Genomic DNA, 15,608 nt, shown 5'->3' with positions numbered 1-15,608 from the left:
TGGTTTCTAGGATAGCTGGAAAATGACCGGGGATTTTGCTTAGACAATTTGGGGGGGGGGGTTACTCTTTTCTAGGATGGTGGAAGATGACCGAAGGATTTTGCTTGGACAATGTGGGGGGGGGTACTCCTCTCTTATAGCTCAGACCACTAATATAGGGACAGTCATCTTAATAGGAGGCTAGGTTAGAATAGAGCAACGCCTGATTGCAGCGCCGCGGTGGCGACTTTGGAATATTTCGAACTCTAACAGATGCACGTACCTCTAAACATATTAAACACGGTTATGTAGGCTGTGATTTAGGTCAGGTCTTGCCTCAATGAGCTCAAACTAATACGAGCCTCAAGGATGAACATTACGATGAAATTAAGTGAAGGAGGATTATAATTAAATAATTATATTAAGGTGAGTTAAAAGTTATTATTATTTTCAAATTTACGTAGATTTTGAACGAGTAATAAACATATTATGAAAGCTTCATGGTGTGATATAGAGATATATAGTTAAGCCTTGGCTAAAATTACATAGGAAGGTCACATGACACAGGGTACGATAATTTCACGCTTTCGACGCGAGGTGGCGGTTGCTACGCGTTGCCAAATGTAAACTGGCGATTGCCATTGAGTTTACTGTCCCTATATTAGTGGTCTGAGATTTTCATGATGAATATAACATAAAACGAAACTATTTGGTTAAGTTAGGTTAGTAATATTTTATAAATCACTTAACAATGTTACGCCTTTTCCAAAATATTGATGTTTATCTTCATTGACTTCTCAAATAATATGCGTTTTCCAAAAAATTACTGTTAAGTTAGGTTTGGTCAGGAGGACGTCTCTTCCTCTTTGGAGCGGTTATACTTTTCAAGTATATTTAAACGGCTGGCTTAAAGTATTTTCATGATGTATATAACATAAAAAATAAATAAATATTAGCAATTGGTTTTATTATGTCATATTTTGCTGATTTTTTACTATTTGGTTCTTACAATCCTTAGTTTTAAAATAATTATTTAGGAAATGTTTCGATCTAGTGTTCATTTTACGCAGGCCTTAATTTAATTTTTGTCAGCAAAGATAAAATCTTTGCGTTCCCGGGATTTTATTTATTTAAAGTCTATCGGTAAAAACCCGAAGTGCGGGTTTTTCGGTGCAATGGGGTTGTCCCATTGGACCGAATCATAAATCCGCCAAAGTGCGGGTTTTTCGGTCGAATGGGATTGGGTTCGGTTGATTGGGATTCGGCGCAAAATATCGTGGAGCTCAGTAATTAACAGCAGCTTATTTTACGAGATTTAATCCAAACACAGTAAACACACTAAACAGGGCCGGAAATAAGCACAGGACACAGGACATTGTCCAACTATATTTGACAATATCCCATAATTTTTTTAAAAAATTAAGGGGTCACTGAACATTTTGACCAATAAATATTTCCTAAGCTGAGATAGCTTTATTATTAAGTTTCGACACTATTTATGGACACTCCGGAGGACAGTGTCCTATACATTTTCCAGTCAAAGGAGGAGTCACTGGACACACGTCATATTAGAATTTTACCTAATTTCCGGCCCTGCTATTAAAAAAATGGGAAAGTAGTAATATTGAAGTGAAAGACTAAATTCATGAAAAATAATGAACGCGGTGATTGGCGACGATTACGAGAAACGTCCAGCCTCCCAATGGGTGGGCTTCCACCTTAGGTTCACGCAATTGCGGCTTTTCTTATCATTTTCTGTGAATCAATCGCCTAATATACCCTAAATTTGAAAACAATTTTGAAGAGGCATACCTTAGAATTCAAACATAGAACAAAAGCCATGTTTAAAATGATTTTATTTATAATAAATTATTTTAATCGTTAGTAATTTACCTTAATTCTAGTTCAGTTATTTAAGGAAACGCTAATTATTATTATTTGTCAGAGAACCTTGACGTCAGAAACGCGAAAATCATAATTTACTTCCTTTTGGCACGTTTAATAAATTTTCTCCAATCTGTAATTAAATACGCCTATTCGATGATAAATAAGGAAAACATGTTTGCTATCGTTTTTATCAGTTATAAATATAATTTAACCGGTTCAATAACGAAGTTTCGTGTGAATAATAAATGAACTCGACTCCATCTTGAGTATAAACACCGCGGGTCCAAGTGTTGATCGCTGCACAATTAGTCTTTCCATCAAACAAAAACCATGTCGCTGAGGATATTACTTTTGGCGTTTGAAGTGATTTATAAATTGGTGGCATTTATGTCGTCCCTGCTTAAAAGTATTCCATTACCGCCAATTTGGGATTATTACCCAAATTACGGTTTCAAGTCGGTCTTCGCCTTTGGTCACGCCAGATTTCTAAAACTATTTCCACCTGTTAAAGAAATCACCTCTACAACTTGTGAGTTTGACTTTTTTCTTTAAATGTATTTAAACTGGAAAAACAAGGTATCCCATTTGCTGGGCTCGTAATAGTAGCTTTATTGTACCGTACCTTTAACAGTGCTAAAATGATTACCCGCAATCCTAACTACAATCTATTTTCATTTGTTATAATTATAATGGTGCGACTCAAACAGAAAACTTGAGTGAGAAACCTCTCGTTTCGAAGCCTTTAACATCGCAATTCTTGCCTCAATAAATTTCATTTTGTTATACTTGTAAAAGAGCAAAGTACACAGAAAACTTGAGTTATTAGCCCCTCGATACGTATCCTTTACAGTGCTAAAATTATTACCAGTACAGAAAATATAATGCCCTACCCCAATCAGTGCAGCCCCTCGACGCGCCATCTTTTACAGTGCTAAAATGATTACCTGTAACCCTTAATAGTGAATAGCGAGTAGAATGGTTACCCTTAAACGTAAATATTGAGGAGCCCCCTCGACGCGCTTCAGTGCATTAATGATTACCTGTAATAGGGAGTAGTCCCTCGATGCGCTACGGGGATAGATTTAATTTTAGAAGTAGGAATTAAGAACAGAGTAATCTGGGCGCGCGTCAAAGTCTCGGACCCCTTCCACGGGACGGAGGGGGATGGAAGAAGAGGCGGGTGAAAGCGACGGAGGTAAAAAGGAATTAAGTATTTTACGCCGTCCCCGTTAGCAACGTCATCAGACGTAGTTTAAGTGAGCCAATAAGATAATTTATACTTTTTGTTAGGTATACTGGGCTATGAGTCGGACTGAAATAAATACTAACAGTTCTCCATTCCTACTTCTAAAATTAAATCTATCCCTGGCTAGAATTATTACGGTGACCCAAAATAGTGGGAAGCCCCTCGATTCGCAACAGTGATAGTGATTAGCCGTAACCCTTAAAAGTACACGAGCAAGACCAGTTTCCCTTAACCCTCACCAAAGTCCAACAGCCGATGTAGCTAATAAGTACATTTTGAGAGTTTACGAAGTTAAATAAAGTCAGCAATACGGTTTAGAACTAATTACAGAATACAGAATTTGGCTCTGTTGAGAAGATCTGACTAAATCTGGATTTCTAACACTAGTGAAATAGTATTTTGGAAGGCATGGCGATAAGACATTTACTTGTGAACCTCCCATATTTCACTGACAAAATATTTGTCATCTATGATCGTGACAAGTCTATGAATCCCTGATAATAGCTTCTGCAATTTTTAGATTTCATGGAGACCCTTATGGGTATGTCCACGATATTTCGTCAAGAAGGACTTTTTAATTTCAATTTATTTAATGAGAAATTCGTAATATTGGTTGGTCCAGATTTAATTAAGGTAAGGCCTTTCGCGAGCGTGGCGACAAATTTGAGACAGACCTCGCTAACTCCCTCCGAATTGATCACTTATTTCAAGGTTGTTCTAACCAGTAGTAAAGAAATCAACAAAACCGTATTTTACAAGTTATTCCACATGTTCTTAGGAAATTTCTTACTAACGAGGTAAGAGTAAAAAAATATTAAAGTTCATATGATACGGCAAATTTCAAAAAAATCAATTTAATAGACCATTTCGAAAATTACATACAGATAAACCAAAACGTAGGGGCGAGGCCTCTATTGGGGTATTTTTCTCGCTTTCGCAAAGAAACACCGCTAAAGGCAACTCGTGTTGGCTAGCCTCCCGCGTGTAGTGAATTCGGGCTCCGTCTGGCGTTACTTTCGGGAGAGGGGGAGAATACCCCAATAGTGGCCTCGCCCCAGTCTTAGTTTCTCTGCATGTAATTTTTCAAATGGTCCATTGCGTAACTTCCGGCGAAGGAGACTTTTGGAAGAAACAGAGGAAATTGTTGAATCCGATGTTTCATCCCCAGAGCATCAAGAAGTTCGTTACCATGATTAACAAACACGTCAAAATGATAATCTCTCAATTTCAAGAAGACCTTTCCAAATCTGATGCCCATATTCTAGATATATCGGAGTCAATCGAGAAGTGCGCTTTATACATAATTGCGGGTAAATTGAACTTTATAATAAAGGACAGGCACCTTAGGTTAATGGGTCTCGTTTATTTTCCCAACTTTCCTTTAAAATTTTGAGTGACCTTGATATTCGAAAAGAAATACTAATCGTCATTTACATTCCGTGAGCTTATGGCATTAATAAAAAAATTATATATTTCTCGGTATATATATTCACTTAAATGTTAGGGAGACTTCATCTATTTTGATTGCAATAAATCCCTATAAGGTGAATTTATTTCACTAGATATACAAATAAGGATTCTGAATATATATATATATATATATATATATATATATATATATATATATATATATATATATATATATATATATATATATATATATATATATATATATATATATATATATATATATATATATATATATATATCCACCTGGTGAAATAGAGTCGAACCACCGAAAAACGTTAGCACTGTCGTTTGACTCGTCTCTCTTTACTTCAACGTCATCCTTCCGTAGTGCTTTTCCTACTGTTAAGGGAATTCATTCTGTGAACGCTATCGTGACAGCATAATTTCGAGTGACGGTAATTAGGGTTATATTTTTTCTATTTGGCTTTAAAAGCTGACTCTTAAATCTTTTTCGGTCGAAGGCAAGGTATATTTTGTTTCTTAGTCGGCTTTGGTCAAGCTAAATAATTATGGATGCTTTTATGTATTTACTGCTAAGTCTGCGCCTCCGCGTACTGGTACTGCTAGTACTTTCATAGAACTAGGTACACGTGCAATTGCAGCAGACGACCATTTCCCAGTCAGGCATGAAGCGCTCGGTCCCTTCCAGTTCCTACCATTTCTTACTACGAAAATTGCAGTTTTCATCCCAAATGCTAGCAGCCAATCATAGTCTGACTTTTACCTGCGTAGGTAATGGGTAGAAAATGGTGGCCGATTTTGAAGGCGGTATTGGAAACTTATATTTTTATTCACGTTTATCTTAATTAATAAATTTGTATCGCGATTTTTACTGACTCCCATGTTTCAAAGGGTTCTTAATTTATTTAAAACTAATGTTAGTTTTCTCTACTCAGATAAACCTGAAACTATCTCTTTAATCTGTTTTTAAATTCCAGGTTAAGTAATAATTAAAAATATTCAGTATATTAAGTAAGACCAAGAAGGGATATCTAGTTTACTAGGGAAAGCTTATAAATAAGCCAAATTTGTAGCTTTATCTGCAGACCAATCGTAGGTCCGATGTTAATCTCCGCCTCTAAATTACAACCCGCATCTCATTGGTTCTTGAAAACTCACGTCAGCGCAACGCGAATGACGAAAATTACATATTTTCCGACCGAGGCGAGGCGAAATAGTCCGGACTCCTTTTTCGTCCCCCCTAGTATTTTGAAAGTGGTACTGGGACTATGGCGAGCGAATGCATTCCTATTATATACCTTCTCCCTAGTTAACTAGATATCGCTAACCACTAATTAGGATAAAGTTTAAGTTTAATGGGTTAGGTTATGTTGAGTAGGGTTAGGGTTACGTAAGGATAAGTTAGTGTTAGGCATAAGCACGTGTCTTTCTTTAAAAATATGTAAATCTTCGTCCAAAAAATACATCCTTTAACAAAATGGAAATGTTTTGAAAATAAATTCGCACAATTGTCGGTATGTGATTTAATTTGATAGCGTCATGAGTTAATATGTTAGCTCCCTATATGTTACTCAGGCAATTCATTTTTATACTCCAGCGTTTTCTACCGTGCCGCCGGCTTCCCAATTATATGCGACGCTCTGCGGCCACCACGTGAACGAAAATCTTATTTACTCTTCTTTCCGGTTTTTCTCCGGAAGCGCATGTACTCAGCAGTCTGGGAAATAAGGATATTTTTTAAACTAGTCCTTGGGACCAGTGACCCCCTAGTGTCCGAATAAATAAAGTGGTCTCCGGAGTGGTCCCAGCCTTTGTTCTCCTATAGATTTGCAATTAATAAACTGGTCCCGAGGACCAGTAACCCCCACTTCTTGAATTAAAAAACTAGTCCAGACAATTAATAAACTGGTTTTGGACCAGAGGAAGTGTGCTATTTCCCAGACTGGCGTGTAGTGGAAGCTAGCCAATGATATTGGACTATTTAAGCAGCCGAATATTTCGCTCAGTAGCCTCGGTTAAGAAAACAGTTAAGAGATCACTGGATTGGATTTAGCTCAGTTGTATAATTTTCTGGTTTCAAGTGACAATAAGAACTGTTATGTTTAGAATTTTTTTATCAATATCGGTAAATTACATTTAATTCCTGCATTTTTTGTCTCAGTACTGACACAAACACCATGATTTAATGTTAAATTGTTAAAACATAAACATTCACGAGTAAAACACTCCCTTGGTGAAAAAGCAGCCGACGACCCGAGGTCGAGGAGCCGTACAAGCGGGATTTTTTTCGGCAAGAGAGAGCGCAACATTCGAATTTTTCCCGCGCGGGCGAAATGAGAAGAAATCGCTGGATACATTACGCCTATGGAGCCTGAGTAACTTATAGGAAGCTAACATATTATTCACTCATGATAGCGTTCAATAGGATAGGAGCCTGTTTTGTACGCAAATGTTTGAGCTTTCCTTAAAAAATAAAGTTAATAAAAAGTAAATTATTTGTTCTTGTAGAAGCTGTTTCTGACGTAGATTATCAAAGTAACAACTATGTCGGAGATAACTTTTTCAAAGCCATTAAAAGGTACATACAACATAACTTACTTGATTTCGCAATAACTCAATTCCACTATTTGATTAAACTCACCGGCCTAGCTTTATCTATTTTTATCTATTTAATCTAATGTTTATGATTTGAATAAAACATCTAATTACTATGACTTGACTAAATATAGTTGCGAAGAAAGCTTCAGTTAATTCGACCATGGTTGATATCGGAGAAGTTATTCAAATTGACAGCCAAGGGAAAAGAAACCGTAAATGCAGTTGCACTATTTGACGAGACTTTCCAAGTAAGTAGACTATATTTTTGAAATTCGGACTTGAAAAATTGCGAACAAAACCACGAATTCATTCGCAGACGATGTTGATGAAAAAGAAAGCCAATATGAAAGAGCCCGACGATAACGTTCGAAGCGTGAACTTTGCGGATATCATTCTACAAATGCTCCATAAAAACCCAGAATTGATGAGTGATAAACAATTTCGAGACGAATGCGTAACTGTCATTGCAGCGGTAAAAAACAACAAAGTGCGCTTTAATTGTTAAAAGGTTATAATACTAAATGACTTTGGCAGGGTTTCGACTCCACCGCTTCAGCTACAACATCTAGCCTGTACATGCTCGGTCTTTACCCTGAGATTCAAGAAAAGGTCTACCAAGAGTTGATTTGCGTCTGTGGAACGGTCACCGAAAGAGACATTGAATACGCCGATTTAAAACACTTGACCTACCTCGAAAATGTCATCAAGGTTAATAGTTGAAAAGCTATCGCAACTTTTTTATAAGTTTTACAATATTCAGTAAAAGCCTACTTAACCATTTGCAGGAATCGCTAAGGCTTTGTCCTCCACTTCCGTTGATTGGTCGCGAGCTCACTCAAGACTTACAAATCGGTTCATTTCCAGCTTTCTAATTTCTTTCTAACTATAATTATTATTTAACATTAACAATTCATTATTTTACCTATTGCCCTCATAAATTAATTAATTAAAAGTCACCTTCTCTATTGGTTCTACGTTTAACATTTAGAACAGAGCATTTAGCTTTAATACACTATTATTTATATTTCAAAATATTTCGATAAAATAATGCCATTGCAAATTTTAGGCGAAATAATTCTTAAAAAGGGTGCGACGTGCGGCATCTTGATACAAGGCGTTCATCACGACCCCAGACATTATCCCAATCCAGAAGTATTCGACCCGGACAGATTCAATCCGGAGAACAGCGAAGGAAGACACCCATTTGCCTACATCCCATTTGTAGCTGGTCCCCGCAATTGCATCGGTTCGTCAACACCTTTCTTTCAATAATTAATAGCTTCAATTTCAACTCTTTTCCAGGACAAGGATTAGCCGCGATTGAATTGAAATTAATTCTAGCGAACGTTCTTCGTCATTTCCGAATCACTTCGCAATTGCCGAGAGATAAAGTAATTCCTGCTTATGACGTTGTCAATAAACTTCATGAAATGCCTCTGCATTTCGAGCGCAGAAATAAGAATAATTGAAATTATTTATGTACTGTATTTCACTTGTCAAAGTAATTAATGCCTAAAGCACTTTTTTGTAGATCTTCTCAAAACAAATAATTGATCTTATCAGGGATTGATTTAATTTTAGAAGTAGGAATGAAGAACAGAGTAATCTGGGTGCACGTCCTTTCACGGAACGGAGGGGTAAGAAAGAAGAGGTGGTTCTTAGCGACAGGGGTAAAAAGGATTGCGTATTTCTCGCCTTTTAAGTCAGCAACGTCATCAAAACGTAGTTTAAGTGAGCCAATTAGATAATTTAAACTTTTCGTTACGTGTTGGAGGGAGGGGCTCTATACGGGGCTATGAGAAGGACTGAAGTAAATACAAACCGTTCTCCATTCCTACTTCTAAAATTAAATCTATCCCTGATCTAAAATAAATTTTATTATGCAGAACAATAAAGATGTTAACTAAAATAAACGATGTCGTATCACGATTTCTCAGAATGCTAGAAAAAACAAGCTGGTCCAACAACCAGAATATTTTTGCACACCCAATCAATTTATAGGACATCGGTCTAGTGAGGCAGTGACCCCTATAAGTGTCTCAAAGTTATCTTATTTCCGTCCCTGCTTAAAATAAATCCGACGAAATAAATCACAGCTAAAAAAGGTTATTGGGGCGGAAATAAGTCAAATTCTTTGAGCCTCCTGGAAATTCGCGTGAGCGGAAATAAGCAGAACTTTTGAAATGTGTCCAGGGACACTATTCTCTAAAATTTCAGTGATTAAATACCCAAATCCAAATGTAAACATAAGGAGAGAGAGCTTAAAACATAATATTAAATATAACAAATAAATAAAAAGGAAAAGCGAGAACACCCAAAATGCCTTGCCAAAGCCGCAAGCTTTAACTCCCCCTCTTTCTACCCTCTTTGGTTGCACGCTTTATTGCGCTAGCGTCATTTTTAAAACACCGATGACCGGAGAAAAGCGTTCAACAAAGCTATGACGACAGAGCTCACTGGCAAACGTTTTCCAATATCCGCTGTCTTTTTTTGGCGAGTTCTGCTGAACGCAGATCAGTGAAAGGTCTGATCGTAATCGGATTATAGCTTCGTGTTTTCATGCTTTTTATGGTGCGCATTTTCTTTCAGTGCATGTAGCCAGTGTTATGTAACGTTAACAGTTATGTTGACAAACTAGGAAAATCGTTGAGTTGAAACGAGAGGATAGTGTTTACACGGCAAACCTGTTGTGAATATGGCTTTGAACAAAGAGGGTATACAGTTGAGGAGTAGAAAATTGGGCATTTACAAACACGAAAAGGTAATATCCCTCCAAAGTTTTATCTCTTCATTTCCCGTTTTTTCCCCATCGGATGATTTTAACGTGTGTACAAGTATATCCTTATTTTATGTAAAATGTCATCTGATTTACAGTATATTCGCTATGCTTTGTATACTGCTTTAATATTTCATAAATTTTAACAAGTTGGGAAAACCAAAATATTACCTCTTCGAGTCAAGAGGACTACTTACAAACTTATTTACTCAGATATGGAAATGTTTCTTTTTTATTTATGAACAAATACTGAAGCTAAAATTTATGAAATATTACAGCAGTATACAAAGCATAGCGAATATACTGTAAATCAGACGACATTTTACATCCAATAAGGATATACTTGTACGCATTAAACTAGCTCCGTGATTTCATGAATGACCGACCCCTCGGTTTGGAACCAGCGGAACTCAATTGGTTACCTTCAGTGGTGGCGGAGTTAGTTTCCTCGTTATTTCCAGGGGTGAGCGCGTTGTTTGCGTCCGCCGTCTGGCATACGTTTCGCGTGGTTTCGCGCGCGGTTTAATCTAAATTGTCCCGATTATCACGGGTTTCCGTAGCACCATGTAGAAAAGCGCTAGTGACAGAGCTAATTTATATCCATCCACCGGACTGAAACAATGGATGAATAGTTATTTTGGTAGTTGTTTATTGGTACTGGTAGTTTTGTGGTATTATTTAGCGACTCGGTTTTAACTAAGCAATAATTTTCATACTAAATGATAAAAAATTTAAAGGATTACAATGACCATTCGGGTCCAGCGACATAAAGTAAAAGGGATAATTTTAAAGTTTTAAAACTTGGTTTGGTATAAATTTCCCGCTTAGGCAGGTGACCATTCGGGTCCAGCTACAAGGTAAAGAGTGTCTAACATATACAAGGTATTATTCAAGATCTCTCTCTAAGATAGCAAATCATCGTCGAGCTTTCTACGGTACACGTGCATTATTTTTTGGTCACTTGGTGGTGTTTTTTGGGTTTTTTGGGGACGTTCCCCTTTCGCTAGCTCGAGAGAGAAGATCTTCTAGATTACATTTGACAAAGGTTGACAGGTTATTTTACAAATTTTTTTTATTGATACAAAGTTGTATTTTGGTTATTTTTAAAGCGCTGGTGGTCTTTAGAATTTGAAAGTTCAAGGTTTTTATTTTTTGTTATATTGTATTAAGGTATTTTTAGGGGTTAGGTGGGTTTTTTTATTATTGTAGTTCACTTGCACCGGAGCCTCCAAGATATCTAGGCCCATGCATGTCGATTTTTACGTGGGGAAATATCCAGTTTCATAGAGGAAATATTTTTACCCTTTGTGTGTACGAGGTGGCGCCTTAATGACCGTTGCGACCGGGGTCTTCCATAAATTATCGATGACATTTTAGGGGCCAATTATAAAACTTTTATGAAAGAGAAAGGTTTCACCTTTAAATTAACGTAGTTTTTTAGGGGCTATTCACTTTTTATTGAATCTATTGGTTAGATTGTATGGACAAAAAAGTAATTATGAGATTTTAACATTGTTGTTTTTATAGTAAAACAAAACTTCTTGAAGTTGCCAATTCACAGTTTTCATATACCATTAGAGGATTTTTTACCCCTTCAAAACCTTTCATTTTTTTAAACTTAACATTTTTATCCTTTACTTCTTGGGAATGATTGTTTAATAAAGGTCTTCAGAAATTTTCAAAAATTTTTTTAACTATCGGCGACCTCGGCTTCACCGCTCTACGTCTATACCTTGCCCTAATTTTGTAGCAGTCGACGGGGTCATGAGGCTGAACTTGCTTATTTTACGGTGCTGAAAGCGCCACCAAGCGGGAAAACACGGCGAACTAAATTAGTCAAAAAAATATTCTCGTTTCGCTACATGCATTGGCCTAGATATCTCGGAGGCTCCGGCTTAAGACGTCCAGATAAAATTCACTTAGGAAACCTTGTGATGTGGGGGGTGCCATAGTTGGGCCAAAAAAAACTACCAGGTCCATTATCACGGTTTAAACACATTTTTCCCTACGTTGGGTTTATTTTGGAAATAAATATACATCCATTTCTGTGTTTCTGCAACTCGAGAATGGGCATTTACAACTCATATTTATTTAAGAAATTATAATTTTAAACCCCAAAGACAACCTGCTCCCATAATTATAATTTTAATATTGCAAAACTCAAGAACTTAAACATATTCACTTTTATTTTTTAGTAATAAAAAAATTGTATCTTGTGTTTAAAGCATGGTGGGAAATATATTTTAAAATCTATATAATAACACGAACATTCACCAATAAAGAAACATTAACTCTAGCAACCCCAATGTACTAAAACGAAGCTTTTTAAATTTCGCGGTAAAAAGTAGGTTTAACCGCCATTTAGGTGGTGCTGTTGGAAGTTCAACATCTAGTGGTTACTGCGCATGTCAATGTGCGGGGCTTTACATTTCTCCACTCGGTCTACACTCCACTCTAATCAAGCCGACCCCTGTCTATACTGATAAATATTATTCAGATTGAACATCTCCAACAGCGACTCTGCATGTCTACAAGCGAGAGTCGGATAACGATACTTCCCAGCTGTTTCGAGTCAGCAGGAGTACGGGAGGAGATAGGGAGCGCTGTAGGTTGTTCTGGTTGTTGGTTGTAGGTAAAAGTGAAAAATATAATTCCAAGTTCCAACGTGGGTCTCTCAAGAAATAAACAAAGTTATTGTTATGTCTCGTTGGTCAAAGGTACGCGAGAGACGTGACCATTAAACGTTAGGCATAATAATTTTGTGCCATGTCGATATTCAGCAAGGCTTCACTAATCTTTCTTCCTCCGTTCTATGGATGGATCGTGGTCTTGAGGTGCTTCCTACGAATTATTATCGTTGGTTGGTCACAGTTTTTTTACTTGAAAAAGCGCGAAACACCACCTCCATGCATGTTAAATCCGCATTTGGGAAGACATGGATTTATCAAGTTAAAGGTCAGTTTCCAATCTCGCTATTTTTCGTTATATGTATTGTGGTAGTGATGAAGTATAGGGCTATCCCAATTATAACATCAGCGCCTACCACGTCATAATCCTACGTTTGGCAGTGGTTTATTCTCTTTGGGCAAAGATAAGTGACATCAAACTAGTCCTTAATACTGTTCCAAACCCATTCTAACCATGGTTTGATTATGAATGGGTACTTACTCTAGATGATAAAATGACAACCCATAGTGTGATAGGATAGGTTCAGTGCGGGTGTCGTTGCTTGTCTTCAAGCCCTTTTTATTTACCACCTACTAACACTAGTGCATAGCCGTTAGGCCTTTAGCACCAGGAAGAATTGAGCGGGAGGCCCTACGCGGCCCAGCGCTGACGGGGGCCGCTAGGTCGTATGTGTAGAAGCAGGGAAGGATTGAGGTTTACTTGGGAGGTGACGGAAGGTGGATTTGTGGTAAGTCACCTCCGGCGGACACGGGACAGCCGGCACGTATAGGGTAGGATCGCCGACATGTGTCGTATTCCCTCAAACTTTGCCGCCCAGAAGCTTGGCTTACAGGAGTGCGCCACACTCCCGGCCTTCTAGCCCATTTCTATAGTTTTCACTAAAGGGTTTATGGATATTTCCTCTCCCAGCCTAAACTTCAGTGCAGTGTTGTCAGGCCCCTGTAAGTTAATTTGGTGAAGGACGGAATATAAGTGAACTGCTAGCCTTCTTCTCTGCAACACGGGGCAAGTTAGATGGAACTATGTATTCTGAGAGAGCGGTAGCTCTCTTAGATAAGACTTCATACTGCCCTTAATGTATAAGGGTGGTTTTTTGATTGGATGTAACTTTTTTTGTATTAAGTTTACTGTTTTGAAAAAATTCCACAGAACTACAATTAGGGCCCTAAATATGTGGTTAAAATTTCAAAAAGATCCATCCATTAGTTTTTCTTATAAAAAATAAAGTTGCTAAGGGTGGTTTTCATTTCCATAAAATTCATCACACCTTTTGTTGAAAAACCGGAATTTTTCCCATAGAAATAACATGGGAAATTTTCTGAAAAAAACGATCCGGTGGCTCCGATATTAGAAAAACTATACGTTTGTTAGTTTTGGGAACGGTCTTAAATGAAAGGTACAACATTTTTCATTCCGCTAAGCTATTTTCATGGAAAATAATTAAGTTTAAGTATTAATTTTGATAACATTTAGAACATAACTCGATTTGCGATTTTATATCATGGATACACTAATTTACTAGAAAATATCAGCGCGATTAAAATTGGCCTTTTTTAACGCTTAGTTGCCTCATAATAATTTGAGAGTTTCTTCATAAAGCTTTATGGATGAAATGGCCTATAGAGAGCGCGATAAGACGGCTTTAATAATGCCGCGCAGCCGCCGTGACGTTGAAATGGCGATAGTCGGCGACGCCATCAAATACTCGAGTCTGAATCGTCGCCTTAAATAGCGTTTATGAACTTTATGAAGCTTTTGGAAAGTAATTTGGTCTAATTTTAGTATTTTTAGTTGCTAAAACTTAATATTATTTAAATATAAAACGCTTAAGGTAAGAATTATCATTAAATTTGTAAATTATTGTAAATTAATCTATTTCATTTCACTAAGCCTTGGTCAAAACAATTTCCGTAGTACGGTTCTTATCCCATCCTGGCTCCTGGTTTCCTCATATCCTCTGCTCTTGGCTTCGAAGTTTAATGCTTTGTTTATCTCGTCAACATAGGTAACAGTAGCGCTAGTTAATTTAGGATACCGTTATCTAATTTGCTCAAATCAGGGTAGAAAAAAATGTAGTCGTGTTCTTTAGTACACTTGGGCTTTTATCCGTTACCGCTATTTCCATATCTCCATTGTATTAAATAAAAATTGGCATTTCTACCCAAATAATTGAAATATTTAATTAGGTAATGCTTTTTGAAAGACCACGCTTACTACAGAACAACCAACGTAACATCTTTCTTTACATTGTAAACTATTAAACACAAGAAATAGCACTGCCGTTAACGGTGATTTTCCAATGAAATAAGTAATGACTGCACACCTTATAAGTAATGACTGCACACCTTATTTTGTTAACTAATAGTCCTCATTTATTATAATTTTAGCTCAAAGTGCTTTAATTGACACGCTTTTAACAAGTTTTATTATTAATTGTGATTATATGAATGTTACGCTTGATGGATGAAGTTCAGTTTGGTACGCGAGCCAACCAACAAACAATGGTTTCTAACCAAATAGACTATTGTGAGTAAATCAAAAATAGTAAATAATTTCCTAGAATGCTCCTAGTATTTTTCGTTTATTTCAACAAAATACTTCCATCAGTTTGACGGAGAAAATTCTGCGTTAGCGTTAACATAGTTTTCTGAACAACAAATAATGGAATGTTGAGATCAGTATTTAATGCCCAACATTTGTTATTAGGTAAAAATTTAATTATAAATAAAATATTCGCGTGTCCAGTCACTGTCCATAACTCAGTTTAAAAAAACCAATGTTCCTACTGTTGTAAAATTATTCATTTGCAGAAAAAGTTTATTTTGCCAAGGTTAGCGGAGCATCTAGTGCCGTCGGGTTAAATTAACCCTAACAGATATTCTTTGAGATGTGTGGAAATTTGTTATGTGGACAAAATTGTTAACGCAAATTTATAAATAAATTGACAATTTTAATAGATATTATTAATATTATACAACAGTAGCTAAATGACTCCATTCATTC

At 36.7% G+C, this 15,608-nt stretch overlaps 1 protein-coding gene and 1 long non-coding RNA gene across 4 annotated transcripts; both read left to right on the top strand.

The window, feature by feature from the left end:
* Positions 1–2,196: 2,196 nt before the first annotated feature.
* Positions 2,197–8,013, top strand: LOC149707839 (cytochrome P450 4V2-like). Its single transcript, XM_089863819.1, has 9 exons — positions 2,197–2,395; positions 3,633–3,745; positions 3,824–3,909; positions 4,157–4,422; positions 7,052–7,121; positions 7,281–7,389; positions 7,458–7,613; positions 7,676–7,849; positions 7,927–8,013. Exons 1-9 carry the CDS (start codon positions 2,197–2,199, stop codon positions 8,011–8,013), a joined length of 1,260 nt encoding a protein of 419 aa, XP_089719945.1.
* Positions 8,014–14,293: 6,280 nt separating this feature from the next.
* On the top strand, positions 14,294–15,608 carry LOC149707838 (uncharacterized). Of its 3 annotated transcripts, XR_016379908.1 has the most exons (6): positions 14,294–14,436; positions 14,496–14,610; positions 14,792–14,913; positions 14,993–15,131; positions 15,213–15,311; positions 15,416–15,608. It is a non-coding gene; the product is annotated as an uncharacterized LOC149707838 (long non-coding RNA). The 3 variants fall into 3 exon arrangements; XR_016379907.1 differs by having other exon boundaries at positions 15,213–15,608; XR_016379909.1 differs by having other exon boundaries at positions 14,316–14,436; positions 14,520–14,610; positions 15,213–15,608.

Source organism: Phalangium opilio, unplaced genomic scaffold, assembly GCF_054372755.1.
Source record: "Phalangium opilio isolate 3A_F unplaced genomic scaffold, DU_Popi_V2 ptg000013l_1, whole genome shotgun sequence".
Lineage (NCBI taxonomy): Eukaryota > Metazoa > Arthropoda > Arachnida > Opiliones > Phalangiidae > Phalangium > Phalangium opilio.
The sequence above is the reverse complement of the archived record's forward strand: the minus strand, read 5'-3'. Positions and strand labels throughout refer to the sequence as shown.